The sequence below is a fragment of the Danio aesculapii genome, chromosome 15, assembly GCF_903798145.1.
Source record: "Danio aesculapii chromosome 15, fDanAes4.1, whole genome shotgun sequence".
Classification (NCBI taxonomy): domain Eukaryota; kingdom Metazoa; phylum Chordata; class Actinopteri; order Cypriniformes; family Danionidae; genus Danio; species Danio aesculapii.
Window position 1 is genome coordinate 17,339,529 of NC_079449.1, and position 18,792 is coordinate 17,358,320.

At 35.8% G+C, this 18,792-nt stretch overlaps 2 protein-coding genes across 2 annotated transcripts; one reads left to right on the top strand and one right to left on the bottom strand.

The window, feature by feature from the left end:
• Window positions 1-1,543: 1,543 nt before the first annotated feature.
• LOC130242103 (testis-expressed protein 26-like) lies at window positions 1,544-8,853 on the bottom strand. The gene is made up of 6 exons (XM_056474117.1): window positions 8,622-8,853; window positions 5,595-5,676; window positions 5,360-5,519; window positions 3,675-3,828; window positions 3,349-3,525; window positions 1,544-1,686 (listed from the first exon to the last, which is right to left on the bottom strand). Exons 1-6 carry the CDS (start codon window positions 8,851-8,853, stop codon window positions 1,544-1,546), a joined length of 948 nt encoding a protein of 315 aa, XP_056330092.1.
• Window positions 7,700-10,806, top strand: LOC130241538 (high mobility group protein B1-like). Its single transcript, XM_056473377.1, is given in 6 exon segments — window positions 7,700-7,812; window positions 9,796-9,951; window positions 10,101-10,246; window positions 10,328-10,502; window positions 10,583-10,654; window positions 10,657-10,806. Coding segments are annotated over 5 exon segments (591 nt in total). The 5' UTR covers window positions 7,700-7,812; window positions 9,796-9,804; the 3' UTR covers window positions 10,708-10,806.
• The last annotated feature ends 7,986 nt before the right edge of the window (window positions 10,807-18,792 follow it).

Here is an 18,792-nt window from a genome sequence, read left to right on the forward strand (position 1 = left end):
TTCATATCCAGCAGTGTGTGTTATATACACAAACATTCTGGGTAGATAATACAGACATATGATCAGTAACTGCAGTGTGTATGTGGAGAATGTTTTATATCGACATTCAGACTTGGAGATTTTCGAGACAGAGATGATAATAGAGACATAAGAGAATAAGATGAAACTTAAAGGACCCCACAGAACAAACATGGCAATGGCTGTACTTGTGACTTTCATGGTAGTAGCATCTCCACATGCCAGTTTACTTATAGAGACATGATCACAGTAGCAGTGAGGAATGACATTTGATCCACAATATTTGACACTGAGGGACAAGAGAGTGACTCCAACTAACTGCAGCATGTTTGCTGTCCAAACACACGCACACTTGATATAAACAGTGAAATTTTTTATCAGGATGGGATATCTGAGGGGGTTGCAGATAGCTATAAATCGATCAAGAGCCATCAGCGCCATGAGAAATGAATTTGTAGCTCCTAAAAAATAGACTAAATATAACTGCATGAAGCAGCCACTGAATGATATTTTGTCAGACATCCAATATTTTGCAATGACTCTTGGGTAGGTTGTTGTTCCTAGTGCAAGATCTGCCATTGCGAGGTTACAGAAGATTATGTAGGTTGGTTTTTAAATGCTTCTCTTAATCATCACAAAGACAATGATAAAAATATCCCCAGTTGCAAGAAGAAGGTATAAGATGAAAAGTAAAGCTCTGACACGTCTGTACTCACGAGGGAGGCCTGGAAAACCTCGCTGATCAGACTCAGTGATTATTGCTGTGCTGTTTCTGTTTTGGTAGGCTTTCTCATTGCGGCTGGTGAACTACTGTACAAATGAAATAATAACAGAGTTACTGTTTAGAAACAAACTCTTGCAATACAATGTTCATGCAGAAGAAAACAGAAAAAATAACTGTATAACAATGCACTTATTTTAGCATTCATATTGTATAAATACTTTTAGTATAGTTGGATTTTATCAGCAGCAATATGCAAACCCAACATTAAAAAATAAAGTAAGTTTTTTTAAAAACTGGGGGGAAGAGGCAAATAATAAACATAAATCACAGGCATGCACACTATGAGACAACATATTCCCTACCTGTGGTAGGTCAGAATGCCCTCTGAAATATTTTGGGAACAAGTGTGTTTGGCTTTTATATGCTCAAATTGGAGAAACTGTTTGACGTATTGCTCTCACATGTATTGAAAAACCCTCTGAGAGCCCTGTTCGAGATAGCAAATGTGTTGTGTTATTTTTTACAAACTAATAATGAAAATAGTGTTTATTTATTATTATTATTATTATTATTATTATTATTATTACTATTATTATTATTATTACTATTATTATTAGTAGTAGTAGTAGTAGTAGTATTACTAGGGGGCAGACACTGAAGGTGCCTATTCACCTATTGTGCCAATTAGTGTTCTTCTTTCTTGTGTTGTGAAAAAACTGTTCATTTTAGCACAAAATTCAGCCTCAAACTCAATTCTTCACTAGAGCTGTTCTCTGTTCAGTGTTTCACTAACGTTTGTGCTCATTTTTGTCGAATAGCCTTCCAGAGCTGCTGTTTTAATGCTTTATAGATACCCTTATAGATCTTTTGCTTGCGGATGCTCCTTAGGATCTCAATAGGGTTGAGATCAGGGGAGGATAGTGGCCACACCATGAGTTTCTCTCCTTTTATGCCCATAGTATCCAATTACAGGTATTTATTGCAGCATGAGATGGTGCATGAAGAGGATTTTGATTTGGAAAACAAGATTCTTATTTTTTTTACCATGAAAGAAAGTGATCAGTCAGAAATTCTAAATACTTTCCGGAGGTCAATTCCACAGCTTCAGGGTCCCTAAATGGGCCTACCAGCTCTCTCCCCATGATTTCAGCCCAAAACATGACTCCAATGCCTCCTTGCTAACATTGCAGCCTTGTTGGGACATGGTGGACCAACAATTCCATAATTGCACGGCATCAGTAGAAAAGACTATTTGATAATTAGTCTCCCTGTATGTCTGGGCCCACTGTAACCATTTTTACTAGTAAGTAATGAGTAGTGATGACCGAAAACTATATTTATGCACTACTGAAAGCCTCTGGAGGATCCTATACCTTGAGGTTTGCTGGACTCCAGAGTCACCTGCAGCTTCAAATAACTGTTTGCTGCTTTATAATGGCGTTTTTGCAGCTGTTCTGTTAATCTGATGAATTTAACTGGCAGAAACCTTGCTCATTCAGCCTTTATCTGCTCAAACATGTCTGTGTTTGAAATCAGCCATAAATACAGTATGTGTGTATGATAATCACGCTTATGTTTTTGTGAAATATCTATTTTCATACCTTGTCCAAGGCATTTGACTATTTGATGTTCTTCATCAGCAGGTGAATCTATTTTCTTTCCCATATTGCTTGAAACTTGTGGCCATGCATGTTATGAGCACGTTGAACCAACAGACGTCGATAATGACTCTTTTATGCTGGGTTCACACTACATTGCATACAAGTCAATGCAAACGTGAGAAAAGTGGCAGATTACTGTCCCGCGGTGCAAACGAATTTGCCTCGTTCACGTCTTCCGCATTTGGTTTGAACCCAGCTGTGTTGGCCAATCAAACAGGAGAAAACAGCGCACATGTTAATGCCATGAGGTGAAAACTCCAGTCGTAGTGTGCAGATGACCACACTGTACTTGGAGTTTCGGAAAATCTTTACTCTGGCTCAAGTTTTTAGAAAGTTTTGTTTTTAGTGACCCAATACCAGTTTTTGCGTGGACAAACAGTGAAACAGTGTAGAAAAAACAGTGTGGTTTTAAAAATACTCTTGTTCTAGTGAACAGGGCCTAAGACACAATACTGTACCATCCATGGCTTTAATTGGAATTGGATATGTGTAATTCTATAATGCTTATGACAATTAAATCCAATTTGCATAATAATTTGAAAAACAGTGTATATACCACAAATGTGAAGAACAAAAAAACCCCAATGCTTTTTCATTATTAAAATGTGCAGAGTTTTACAGATTTATTTTTAAATAATTTTCTATTCATCAGAATAATTATAGCTTTGATGAAAGAAAGGCACATAAAGAAGCACATAAAATGAATATATGATGCTGTATTGAAGCATTACATCCTTTTAACTGGCATGCTGACTATCTTGTGTCTCATTTTCATCTTTAATGCATCTTTAATCTCTTTGGTTTTGAAGCAGTAAATCATTGGATTGACAACAGGCGGAAGTAAACAGGAACAAACTTAAAGCAATCCGATAGCTTGGAGACACTGACCAAACAAATATCAGTAGTCCACAAATACAGCAATGTTGTTAATTAGCGGAAGCTTACCAATTCCCCTTGCTGCTACACCATGCAGTTTATTGCATCCATAGCGAGAGGTGTTCCCCAACAGCTCAGGTTTAATAATGGGTGAGCGATAGTTGTGTCTCATTTCAGTCTGGGTGAAGTAATGGACTGCTTGATTGTGGTTAAAAGGTACAATAAAGGCATGTTTCTTCATGATCACTGTGATTTAGACAGAATACAAAAAACAATGAGATGCATATTGAGTCATAGTAAGATTACATCAGTCTTTGTTGTGTTATGTTCATATTAAAAAATCCTTTAAATGCAAAAACATAATTAATGTCTGTACAATAACTCCTAAAACTTACCTTGAGGTAATCCAAGAAAGTCAGACTTGTATGTCGACCTGTACTGATCACTTAAAGCCTTTTGGATTTCCTTCTCAGTAAAATGCAGTTGCAGAGGGGAACTGCCATCAAACTGTTTCATTTGATCTGTATAATGCCTCCATATCATGAAAGCCTATGTGTTATGGTACAGCATTTTGACGTCAATTTATTATAATTTTTTTCAAATCTGTATGGCTTGTTTCTTTCACAGACCACAAATATAGTTTTTTTTTGAAATGCACACATTTACAGGACACTTTCAAATTATGCTTAATGGCCACTTTATTAGGTACACCTTGATGGTACTGGGTTGGACAGTTTTTTGTCCTCAAAAATGTCTTAATTAGTTACTTCATTATTCATTAATGTTTTAGAATCATTCCTCATATAGTTGGGCCCATACTAAAATAATAGCATCACTCAGTTGCTACAGAATCATTGGCTGCACATACATGATGTAAACTATGCTATGAAGAATGTTCCAAAATCTGAAATATTTTATGGCTTTTTTCTGTTTTTTTATTATCTGTTTTGCCACAATCTACGTTGTAAAAAGTCCAATAGAAATAATGATGAATTAAATTGGGTCTTCCTTAAACGTCCCAAAAGTGCATCATTGCACTGAGACACTGCGGTCATAATGGGATTTAGATGGTCAGAAACAGTACTCAGGTAGGATGTGGTGTTTAAGCAATCCTCAGTTGGCACTAAATAGCCCAAAGTCGGCCAAAAATATCTCCCACGCATTACACCAGCAAAATTGATACAAGGCAGAACGGATCCATTCTTTCAAGTGGTTTATGCCAAAGTCCCTGTTTTCTGAACGATGCAGCAAAAATTGAGACCCATCATGCCCAGCAACACTTTTCCAATTTCCTGCTGTCCAAATGTGTGACCCTCATAAACTTTTGATGATTGTGTGTAAAAACCTCAGCTGATCAGCAGTTTCTAAAATACTCAAACCAGCTTGTCTGGCACCAATCACCCATGCCACTTTCAAAATCACTTAAAACTTTCCCTGTTCTGATGCTTGGTTTAAGATTCAGCAGATTGACTTGACCAACATGCCAAAATTAACTTTTTACAAATTCACAAATTCAGTTGCAGCCATGTAATGGACTGATTACATTGCATTAATAAGCTGTTTAATAGGTATACCTGATAAAGTGGCTGTTGATGCGGTATATGCACACGGACATTTAAGCCTCAACACTTTGGGTGAACTGTCTTTCCATTATAAAATTATCATGTTTAAGGTCTGAATCCTTAAAAATCAGTGACCTTCACTGACTGATACAGTAGCTATACAATATAAAGTAGGTCACAGACCAGACAAGAAACACTCCATTAAATTCCATTTTGCCCCGCCATGTCTTTAAAATATGACAGTTTAATTTACCAGTATTTTCAATGGAGTTTCTATGCTAGAATGGTGCATGGTCTTTCATCTTGTTTTACGCTTGAAAAACTAAATGAATGCTTAAGTCTATTTAACTGAATGTATTATAATTACATTACAACATCGATGCTTTGAAATTGAAAATTGTCACATTAAGATTTCACCAGAAGTTTATCATTGGCTGAAAAACACTAGCTGTGCATATACCCCATTGAACACATTTGCACAATCAAAACAGAGTAAATTACAAAATCTGCTAATTGACCTTGCTTGGGTGTGGGTTATTGCTTCTGTTTCCTGATGCTGTTGCAGATCTTATGCAGGCAGTCTTTGGCACAGGCCTCCAGCAGAAGTCTTCACTGTATACAGTTGCACCCACTGGATCATCCAGTAAACTTCTACTGACCCTGCCAGATGTTTTTGGCCTAGTATTTATATTAAAATAAACAAATTTGTTAAATCTCCAGACAAGTGCATTACTTATGTTAACAAGCACTCACCTTATTGAAAGAGATAAGATGGGTCTATGAATAAAATCTCTTTCATAAGAGGTCACATAAGCTTCCCGTTTTTTGTTGACATCTAGATTGAAACACGATAAAAGAAACATTTGATTATTCATTCATTCAGTTTATTTTCGGCTTACTCCCTTTATTCGTCAGGGGTATCCACAGCAGAGTGAACCACCAACTTATCCAGCATGTTTTACACAGTGGATGCCCTTCCAGCTGCAACCCAGCACTGGGAAACACCCAACAATCTAGCATTCACACACACACAGTTATACACCACGGCCAATTTAACTTATTCAATTCAACTATAGCGCATGTCTTTGGACTGTGGGGGAAACTGGAGCACCCGGAAGAAACCCACATGAACACGGGGAGAACATGCAAACTCCACACAGAAATGCCACCTGACCCAGTCAGGACTCGAACCAGCAACCTTCTTGCTGTGAGGTGACAGTTCTACCCACTAAGCCATCGTGTTGCCCTAACAATTAATACATTTTTCAAAAATAAAAGATAACTTGCCTTTAAATATTGTAATTGCAATAAACATGTCTTACATTTTGCCATGGCTGTCTTTAACTCTTGTGCCGTAAATCGTCCAGAATCTGCTTAGCTAGGTCCACAACTCGTCGTTTTGGGGGTCACATCGCTTGAGGAATGGAATTATTAATAATCCTGCAAGGAGGTTTACTTTTGACGACTTATTGAAATACTTTCTAAAAGTTTCCACCTGTTGGTCTGAACTGCTAATGCGTTATGACGTTGTTATAGGAGACGCACAACAACAGGTTCGCGATGGCAATATGACGCTCTACGGTGGTCTTTCTACAGAGGATGCGGGATGCACAACCCCCTGAAAAATGTGTTAAAAGAACAGCATACTAAGGTTATGGTTTCAGATAGACTAAATAACACATTTTACCATGAAAAAAAATTCAAAACATGCAATTACAAGAGAGCTACATTCATTGTCGCATATTATTCGCCCGATGCATCTAAAACAGCTCTTTAACAATGAAGAAACAAAATCCGTACATTTTATAAGGATTTTCCTTTCCGACCACATGAGATGTTTATATTTCATTAGGGCGTAGCGCCGCTCAGTGGAAAGCTTCATATGTTGCATTTCAATATCTCCATGTTTCTTAGATTTTAATAAAAAATTCAGACTTCATGAATAAGGATAAAATTATTTAGTTGGCCTACATATTTCCAAGTATGGAAAAACACTATATTAAAAATAATAAGCTATCACATCGATAAAATCCTAATAAGATAAAACACTTCGTCTCTATAAAATTTATTACATCCATTAGTATACCGCAATAACTTTAAAAATCGATTAAAAACAATGTACTCATTTTTTTCACCGTTACGGTTAATTAACAAACGCAATCGATGATGTCATTAATTTATATAGGCATAAAATGGTGATTATAAAATTCATAATAGGCACTATTATGATGAGGTAATTCCTCTTGATCTCATGTTTATTAAATATAATTTTACAACAGCTTTGTAAAATAAAAAATAACGATAACAAATAATTAATTGATTAATAAATTTTAATTGAATTTGCCATAGATAACGTTACTTATGAGAAAACGTGTCTATGCTACTAAAATAGTTAATATGCATAATTACATTTGTTTAATTTTTAAAAGATTGTTTTGTTACACTATAGATGTTTAAAAGTCTTTTCCTGTGTCAGACCCCTCCACGTCTCCAGAAATCTCACCATGGTGGTATCTTTTTTTTTCTTCGACAGTTACCAATGCGCAGTTGTGCTGTGAAATCCCTTAAATACAATGTACTTATTGCAAATGTCCATCATGTACTTTAAAACCTTTCCTTTAACGTCAACGGTATGTGTACATGTACTACAGTAAGTCTACAGCAGTACAAACGGTGTCTCATACCGTTACACTTGCTCCAATGGATGGTTTTTCATATTCACGCGCCGTTGAAAATATATGACGTCTAACCAACGAACAGCCAACCACAGCTCAGCTATCGTAGGGACTATAGTGCGCCGGCAGCCAATCACAGACGTTCAAGACTTGGCGGTAGCCAATAGGATTCGTGACTGTAGACTGTGTCTCTCGTGAACGGAGGGCTGAGCACGCACTTGGAAGAGCGCGCATCGGTGTTATTGTACTTCAAAGCCCCATTATCTAGGCATCCACAGAAGCTGCAGATAGAGAAGGTTGGTGAATTTTGTCAAAATATGCTTGTCAAGTCCTTAATGAATAATTTGTCAAAAAACGTCGTATATTGCAACACATTTTCCCTTAGTAGTTGCGTATTTGGTGAACGCAGAGTGACCAATCTTTGTCAGATCTATTCGCCCGTCATTCAGTCAGTGCTCAGTAGTGAAATGTCCTGACTGGAAAAATCTTCTGAGGAAAATACATTGCTGCTTTTTTCTTCAGAAATGACAGTATTCTATCACTCTTTTATAGGATGGGTTGTAATATTTGTCAGGTAGCCATCCCAGCTAAAGCAGTTAGCTTTAGAGGTCTGAGTTAAAGCTGTTATTGTGTGAGCCAGTGACGTGCGAGGCATTCTCACGTACAGACTAAAATAACACCGCGGGTAGATTCATCAGCCCTCAGGGAGGGGGCTCGTCGTTTTATGCGTTTTCTTTCTGGTCTTTCACAACGGGACGTGTGCGGCCGTGTTCTGTAATATAATATGGCTGGCTTGCGGAGAACACTCAGTGCGTTTTGCTTGTGAGTGGCGGGGGATGGAGACTGACGGGGTGTAAGCGGCGTTCAACTTAACTAAAGAAAGAAAATTAAATCAAGCTCATTTGCGTTGTTTTTTTAACTCGTAAGAAAGCCCGAGGGTCTGTTTTAGTGAATGCTAGTGTTTTTCGAGCTTATAAAAGGGTGTTAAATTGTATTTATGCTGTTTCCCACCGCCGGTGTTTTGTGTATTGAGCTCTGCCTAGCAGACATAAAGGGAGAGAGAGAGAGCGCGAGAGAGAGAGAGAGCCATGTTGGCTCTGCTAACTGTGCTCATGTGGCTCCAGTTGAACGGCGGCCTTACGGGAGCGAAACTCCCATTGCAAAGCGCCTATAGTTACAGACACTGTGTCCATACAGACCGACTTCTTCCATAGAAGAGACGATAATATCGCCAAGCGGCATGCCAGGAGCGAAAAACGGACGAAGAGCAATGATTTTGAGTCCTCGAAATTATCCAGGAATGTGGGAGGAGACAATTGAGGGGGACTTTCTCTCATGAAGACGGCTTTTTTCAAAATGGAAGAAGAAATATTATTGTTGCACCGATTAGGCATTTTAAGGCGGGCCCTATATCATGTATCTGCCCGCTTTTAGTAGAAAACGTTGCGACTGTTACCTAAATGTATATTATACATAACGTAAAAAAAATTGTGGGAATTAATATTAAACCATCAAATATGCTATTTTTATTCGTCAAATGGAGGATGTCCTTGTCTTTCACCGTGAACCTGAGGCGGTCTTTGTGCATCTCAGCGTCCATCTTCGTAATGCGATTTCAATGTACATCTCATCATCCATATATAAAACTGGATAATTTATAAGCATTAAACAATAAATTGTTATAAAGGTTTATTTTATTCAATATATTAGCTTGTGTCATCATGACAAAAAATTGTTTATATATCATATTTTTTCATGTATATTTACATGAAAAGAAATATTTGAAAACACAAGAATGTTCTCCTTCATCCATTTTATGTTTTAATTTTTAAAAAAATTAATATTTAGTATTATTGCATATTCTTTTATATATTTTAATATGTACATGTCAAAATTAGCATTTTGTTTCATTTTTACAATGTGTCTGTTACGCTGGCTGATAAAACAACAATTTCACCCATATTTCTCTTATTTTCACAAAAATGACTTTAATCATTAAAGCAGACACTTGCATATGTCTTGCTCTCACTATGTATATTATATATTTATGTGTATTTATGTATCTTTATTTTAAAAACTACATACACTACATAGCACTTTTATAGAGCTAAAGAACTAGAAACATTAAACTACTCGAAACATTAACTAAGATACTTGGACATGACATGATATGCTCATTTATCATACGTTATTATACCAATTAATTTAATAGGAAACCATATTATAACTGGTTATAGCATGTCACATTCGCTAATTTGAGAATATCTTATTTTTCCCAGAGGATAAAGATGGGTAAAGATCCAAGGAAGCCCAGAGGAAAGATGTCCTCTTATGCCTACTTTGTGCAAACCTGTCGTGAGGAGCACAAAAAGAAGCACCCTGAAGCCAGTGTGAACTTCTCTGAATTCTCCAAGAAGTGTTCAGAGAGATGGAAGGTACTGAATTAATATTTTGCTGTTATAGAAATAGTAAATTCGTTTTTTTTTTAAGGCTAATATGGAAAAAACAGGTGATATTTAATAATAATTAAGGCACAAGGCATACACTTTGCACTTTTGATAAAACCTTTTCTCATTCTGAACAGACAATGTCTGCCAAAGAGAAGGGCAAGTTTGAGGATATGGCCAAGCAAGATAAGGTTCGCTATGAGAGGGAAATGAAGAACTACATTCCACCAAAGGGTGAGAAGAAGAAGCGGTTTAAGGATCCCAACGCACCCAAGAGACCACCGTACGTTCACTCTTTGCACTTTCATTGAAAGCATAAAAGGACCGGATAGGTTGATTTGAATGCATGCTTTTTCCTCCAAAGGTCAGCGTTCTTCATTTTCTGTGGTGATTACCGCCCTAAGATAAAGGGTGAGAACCCAGGTCTGTCCATCGGAGACATTGCCAAAAAGCTTGGAGAAATGTGGAACAGCTCATCAGCTGAGGTGAAGCAGCCCTATGAGAAGAAAGCCGCAAAGCTCAAGGAGAAGTACGACAAGGTAAAGTAGCCTTTTTCTACATTTACTTGCTAGCTTGTAGATGCATTTGCCTCATTTGCTAATGTTTTTATCTTCTGTAGGATATTGCCCTGTACCGCACAAAGGGAATTGCAGGCTTTTCAAAGAAAGAAGGTGGGGAGGATGAGGAGGAGACGAAGATGACGATGAGGAGGAGGATGACGAAGAGGAGGATGATGATGAGTAGATTAGCTACAGATGTAGCCTAGGTTCTTGTTCATGCCATAACCCCAATTGTACATGATTCACATCTTCAAACGTAATACAGCAGATACAAGAATTGTTAGGCTGTGTATATGCGACGTTTTTAAGATGTACAGTGTTATTCTCCTTTTGTAAAGTTAACACTATGTGTCTCGAGTCTTATTATTTTTTTATCTTTGTTTTTGTTAGTGGTAGTTCTTGCCAGGAACAGTTTAAGGTTGAATAATATTAATTGAACTGTTTCTCTGAAGGTGCACAGCACAATTATCTGGTTTATGTAGATCTGTAGTGCACTATCATATTAGTTTTTACAAATATTTTTCGTATTTGCAGTCATAAGGTCCTTTAACTGTACTTTGAATACCACTCTAATTACAAGAATGCAGTTTTGTTTGACATTCAAGAATGTGTCTGAATTAAACATTTCTTTTTTTAAAAAACTCCTGTTTTTTATTCCATAGCTATTATAGTAAAAGCAATAAACTATTATAATACACTATTATTATATTCAAGGGCGACATGGTGGCTTTGTGGTTATCACTGTCATCTCAAAGCAAAAAGGTCTCTAGTTTGAGTCGCGGCTGGGTCAATTGGCATTTCTGAGTGGAGTTTGCATGTTCTCCCTGTGTTGGTTTCCTCCGGGTGCTCTGATTTCCCCCACAGTCCAAAGACATGCGGTAAACTAAATTGGCCGTAGTGAATGAGTGTGTATGGATGTTTCCCAGTACTGGGTTGCAGCTGGAAGGGCGTCCGCTGTGTAAGTTGGTGGTTCATTCCGCTGTGGCGACCCCTGATGAATAAAGGGAATAAGCCGAAGGACAATGAATGATTATAATAACATATAAATTATACTATTGTTAATAAACTATTATACTTAATATTTAAAGTAATCGTATCAAAGATGAGATATTCGGACTCATCCAAGTCTAATTGGTATGTGCATTGTACTATGAACTGGTTCATTAATATTGCAAAGTTAAACTGATATGCATTAGTCATTTAAATATTTTATTTGCAATTTTGATGTATAATATAATTTATAAAATAGACCTTCATTAGTTATGCAAATGTGTAATTAACTACATAATATTGGCTGTGCTTTGGCATTTACACATCATGGTGTATACAATCAGAGAAGCCTGTATTTGGAAATGAAAGTATACATATTCTCACTCTTATGGTATCTAAAATGTTTCAGTTAACGGTGACTTGAAATAAGCCCATATCTTCATAATGTCACTGAGCATGAAACATAATAGTGTTAGAAGTACAAGAATGCAACGACGCCTTGTGGCCGTGGTGTGTAAATGCTTTGTTTACCATTTCAAATGCATCGATGATGTCATCTTATTCAGGTTTCACCTTGGCGTCATCTACAAGGACTAATGGTGCAGTGAAGGACAAAATCAATACAACAGTATATTCTAAAGCAGGCATTCAGTGCATTGTAACTGCACCTGCGTTTGTTGCCTAAATAGTGTCTGATATTAATGCTTATAACCGATTTATGCTATAATTATCACGCATCTACTAATATAATACTTAGACAAAGAGATTAATACCAGGCCTACCAGAGAAAAGCAATTTCATATTTTAGCTCTGATATTGGCACTGCATATGTCAGAACTCAATTCAAAAACATACGTCACTTGCTGACAGACTCTCCTATTAATTTCTTGGCCTACATGCTATTATCTTGAGGAGAAAGATAACAACAAATATTGTACCTCAAAGCTAGAGTAATTATGCACACCACCAGAGGGCGCTTCGAGAGCTGCAGTTGATGGTTAATTAAAACCCTAATCACTTAAATAATGTGGTTAATGGAGCATTTTGATTGCTATTGACAAAGCACTGATGCAAAGAAACAGCGTCTGCGATTTTAAATTAGATTTGGAAGCACTTTAAACAAAACAGCTTGGGCAGTAAACTAAAATGTCACAAAAAAAGATGTATGGTTAGGAATTACATTTAATGTGCTTATTTTCTTATTCTAATTCTTATTTCAGCTTTAAATAGGTCTAAAACAGGTTAGTGGATCACTGGCAATAGGCCTGTATTACATGTACACACTTAAGCACATTTGATATGGTATGTGACTATTTTCTAAGACATTGATTTATTTTACAAATACTTTCTGTCACCAAACGTAGACTCACTTTGTGGAAAAAAATTATATTTATGTACACTCATGTAATATGACTTTAATACCCATGGGGTCATAAAGCCCAGGGCTCATGTGGTTTATCCAAAAACACATACTCCCTTAATTTAACAGTAGGTAAAATTCTGTATTCGACAAGAGTAGTATGCCTGATTCACATTATTAGGAAATATGTTTAAAATGTACAATGATAACCTACTGCTTTTGACAAGATACTGAAGTGTATTCGATGACTACTACTATCCCATTAGGCCACAGGAGAGGATTTATTAATGGCTGTGACCGCATGGCTGAGTTTGTAGACATATTATATCCAACTCACAATTTCTGGTTTGCAAATTGTTTGGAATGCTAGTAACTGGTTCATAGACAATTCTCTGTTGATTTGACAGGAAAGATTTTTTTTATATAAATGGAATGTTCCAAAATATTTTCTCTTTAAGATATTACAAAAACCCTCTCTGGAACGTTTTAAGAGAGAGAGACAGACCCTTTAGATAACATACCCAGAATGTACTTCTTTGGTTCCCCAAATGACCTAATAGTAACTACACTGAAAAAACAAAGATTCATTGCAGATTGTTGGAAACAATTCTTTATAAGCTGGAATTTTAATTTGTTTTGTTTAAATTTCAGCCCATATTTTTAGGTAATAATATGCCTGATAATGATTTGAAAAGTTGCAACAAACAGGAAATTCTTTAACTTTCTTACCTATGCTATAGAACATATTTCTTAAATGGATATCATGATAAACCACAGATGGTCTCAGAATGGCATTAAAGTAATATTTGAATCTTAGTCATTGGAATATTTTATCCATAGTCTGGAGGAAAATTTTTTATACTTTTATCAGATCTGGACTCCTTCCTTGAGTATGTAGGTCCCAGGATTTTCAGGTACCTTTTTACAAACCCTAAGATCACCATACACCTTGATTAATTATGTAATCTTTTATTATTATTATTATTATTATATTATTACATCATGCATTTTTTATTTGTCTACTTTTTTATCTTTATTATGTGCTGTGATGTTGAGAAAAATTGTTGGTTTGCAATCTGTGGTTATTGTCCAATTTCAGTTTAACGGAAAGGAAGATTTTTTTCAACACCATTTCTAAAATAATAGTTTTAATAACAGATTTAATTTATCTTTGCCATGATGACAGTAAATACTATTTTACAAGATTATTTTGACATATTTTAGGCTTTAACTAGATTAATTAGGTTAACTATGGTTAGGGTAATTAGGCAAGTTATTGTCTACTGATGGTTGTTCTAGTAGACTATATAATAAACTGCTTTTATTCTAGCTAAAATAAAACAAATAAGACTTTTTCCAGAAGAAAAAAATTATCAGACTACTGTGAAATTTCCTTGCTCTATTTAACATAATTTGGGACCTATTTAAAAATTAATAACAATAATGCAAAGGGGGGCTAATAATTCTGACTTCAAATGTATAAATTGTTTACAACCCCTTACCTTAAAGAAATTAAATAAATCCAATGAGTACTTGAATATTAAGGGAATGTTTTGTGTTTGTTGGCATGGAACCCACCATGTTGACATCACATGACCACCTAAGCTGTGACAAACAATATATATATATATATATATATATATATAATATATATATAGTATTATAATTTATATATAGCCTAGTAAGTAGCCTACCTTTTGAACTAGCGATCCATGCACACAAGGCCTATAGGAGTTGGTAAACTAAATCCAAAAACCCGGCACTATTGGAAGCCCTATTCACTTTGTGAATTCAAAGTGCCATCTTTGAAAAAATATAATTATGTACACTTATGTAATATGATTTAAATACCCATGGGGTCATAAAGCCCAATGCTTGTTTAACCATTTACCTTATTATTATTTATTTTTTATTTTTTGTAAATCTAATGAATACTGGAGCATTAAGGGAATTTGTGTTTTGGAATCCGCCATGTTGACCACCTAAGCTGTGAAAAAATATATATATATTTTTTGTATTATATTATAATTTATGTTGCCTGGTAAGCCTACTTTTTGAATTATCATTCCATGCACCCAGATATGTCTATACTAGTATACTATATGTCTATACTAGTATATATATATATATACAACTGTTGGAGTCAGTAAACTACAATCCAACAACACTGGCACTATTGGAAGCCTTCAACTGGTATTTTAACTCAATCGTGAGTATAAAAAACGAAAAAAAAAAAATTATAATATAACAAACCTGTCTGGGAGTATTACATCTGCTCCAAGATCAATAGTTCTCTTCTTTGCTGTGCAGTTCAACGGTTGTCTGGGGGCTCCTCGTTTACAGCTTGTCTCCATTCATTCACCTTTTGGGCGAGTTCCATGCTGGCGTCTTCTGAATTCAAACTGAGAAAAGAAAGGAGGGCACAAGATCACTTGGCTGCCATATGAGAGGGGGAAACATTTAAATAGATCGTTGTTCGTTCACATTAAATGTAGTCAAACAGATATGGCATCAATCCACTGAAAAAAACAGAGACGACTTGTAAACTCGACAACTGGCATCACAATTTAGCTAATACACGACGTTAGATAGTATATTATGTCTTATAAAAGTCATATCTAACGCACATATAAAACGCTATAACTTTTTAGGCTTTTATTTGACCATGATATACGTCATTTATAGTCCAGTGACGTTACCGGCGTGTTTTGGCGCTGCAGTCAGGAAGGCGGTCACGGACGGTTTGTCTAAATTGGAAGCGCCAATAAAAGCGTCGCGACGTCCACTCAGGAGGACCGCACCAGGCACACACACAAACACTGCTACATGGACATAGAGATGCTGCACACAAGAACCCGTGGATATTTAGAAATGAATCATTCCGAGAAAAGTTCTTATCTGTGCTAGAGAGGTAAATGGACAGGAGCAAAGATGAACAAGTTTGGATTAATACATCTTTGTTTATTTCTCACGCACGATACGCCCGTAAGTATTTATTGTACAAGTAATAATAATAATGATAAACAACCTTTTAACGTTTTCTGTGAAAGTTTTGTGACACAATGTGTACTGTTTTCTGGTTATCCTGAATCTCATATGCTACTAACAACTTAATAAAAGATAGCTCATGAAAGCTAAATATTTACTAATAATTAATTAATGTTTATGAAGAGTTCAGATGCAAAAGCCTCTAAATGCCATCTGAATATGTTCTCCTAAAATGACCATTTTGTCAGCTCCTGTGTTTATGTTCAGTTATTTCACTTTTAAGGCAATGTAAATAATTTATTCATCACTATAAAAGTAAATACTGAGCCTACACACAGGAGTCAAAAGAAAAATTCTAATTTTAGAAGAAAATATCAGATGGCTTTTAGAGGTTTTTGCATCTAACTCTTCATATATTATATATCATTGTGTTGTAAAAATTGAAAGTGTATTATATTTAATATATATTAAAATATGTAAATAATAATATTTGAATTAATATAGTTAAATTAATCTGTTAATAATTCATTCTATATTTATATTAATGTATGTAAATAATTTCCATCCAAACTATATACTTATTAAATAACAAAGGGGCCTGATGCAATGCCAAAGCACCTCAGATTGTTTTTTTTTTTAATAAATAATGGTAATGAAGCCATGGAGTTTATGGTGTGTTCAGCCGAACAGATTTAGAACATTTTATTTAATTCTCTGAGCCTCTCTTTGGATACCAGATTGTCCGGATCTAAGTTGACATTTTAGCTTTACAAAGGCAGGTACCTAGGGAACCCCAAATAAAGAAACTATTTCAGGTTGGCGTGGGATACTGTGGTAAGAGGAGAGTCTGAAAAGCTCTAAAAGCACAGACCCTTGCACAAATCAAGGTGTACTGTTGCAGCTTTTAGAAAAGTCCTTCACAAAGAGCCATGTCATATGGGTTTTAACAGTTGAAACTGTTCCATCTTTCTTACCCCACACCTTCGCTTAGATGGTTTCCTTAACAGTGTTTTTTTTTCTTTTGTTCCCACAGATTTTCTTTTGTTTTACTGTGGATGGTGCTAGTTGTATCAGCTCATTAAGGAGACAGTCGGACAGCAGCAATGAGAAGTGGCTCAACATCTCAGCTCCACCATCAATGAGAAAATCAGGCTTAGCTCCACTTCGTAGCAGAAGGTTCACACAGCTATCATTTTCCAAATCTGTATATTCATTTGAAGTGAGAGAAGACACCACCCCTGGTGAGCGTTACTTTTCTATGTTGTAATATAATATTTAATGTTGCTGAAATGATTAAAAAATATTAATTTGTGCATTCTCATCAAGCAATTTTGTCTTTAATAGACGTCTGATAGACGTTTAAACATAGACAACTTGACCAAAACATAGCTAATTTGGGCTATCCATGAAAATCTAATAGAGGTCTAAGAATAGCCTGAATATAGACCTTAGTCATCAAATAGAGAGAGATTATGTGAAGTAATTTATTACTGTGTATTTGATGACTTGTCTAGTTGTGGGCCTCCAAGCACTTTTGTAGTACTTACATAAGATAACATACTGTATATGATCGTGACGTGGCTTGTCACTGTCTCAAGACGACAAAGTTTCTTATCGTCATGCATTGCTTCAAGTCAGAAGCCAGCAATTTGTTTGCACAGCACCACATGATGTCTGACATACCTAAAATAAATAAAAGAAATAAATAACAAAATTTTGAAATGTAAAAAGCATTAACTAACTATATAAATGTATGTGTATTTATATGAAGGCAAAAGATACAGTTCAGGAGAATTAGTGTTAGATTTTATGCATAGAATGAGAAATTTAAGAAAGGACATGATTTGTTAATTTTCAAATTGATGGGTGTGGTTTGCTATTGCTGTGATGTCATGTGAGTGACAAGTTGATCCTGCCCTCTAGCTGAAAAACTCATCATCAAAGAAAAGATGTCACTGAAGGCCATATCGATAGATTGTACACTGCCTGAAAAAAGTCCTGTCGTCGATCCCAGTTGTTATCATTTGGAAAAGTGGCAGAAGGGTAGATTTTTCCAATGAATCATCTGTTGAACTGCATCCCAGTCATCACAAATACTGCAGAAGACCTATTGGACCCACATGGACACAAGATTCTCACAGAAATCAGTCAAGTTTGGTGAAGGAAAAATCATGGTTTGCGGTTACATTTAGTAGGGGGATGTGTGAGAGATCTGCATAGTGGATGGCAACATCGACAGCTTGAGGTATCAAGACATTTGTGCTGCCAATTACATTATAAACAGAAGAGGGCAAATTTTTCAGCAGGATAGCACTCATACTTCAGCCTCCACATCAAAATTCCTGAAAGCAAAGAAGGTCAAGGTGCTCCAGGATTGGCCAGCCTGTTCACCAAATATGAAGATTATTGAGTATGTCTGGGGTAAGATGGAGGAGGAGGCATTGAAGATGAATTCAAAGAATCTTGATGAACTCTGGGAGTCCTGCAAGAATGCTTTCTTTGCCAATCCAGATGACTTTATTAATAATAATGTATGGATGCAGTTGTTCAAGCTCATGGGAATCATGCACAATATTAACTATTTTTCCACTGCAGCATGACTTTATATTCTATACTGTACATTATTTCTGTTAAGGGACAAGACTTTTGTCTAAGCAAAGTCAGACCTTTCTGTCCTAATTAAATACTTAAAATCAAGGCATGAACATATTTTATTTTGGTAAAATAAGCGTAATCTAGAGGCCTTTGCCTTTCATGTAAGCCACTTCTGATGCCAAATTATCAACAAGAAGTCAAGTTATTATTTGTTGTTCCTAAAACTCGGATAAGCAACAAGACTTTGTTAGGTAGTGTACATATAGAGCACAAAAATCTTTAATCAAGTGCACGTGTAAATCACTTATGTTTTTGGGATTATGATTAAAAGGACAG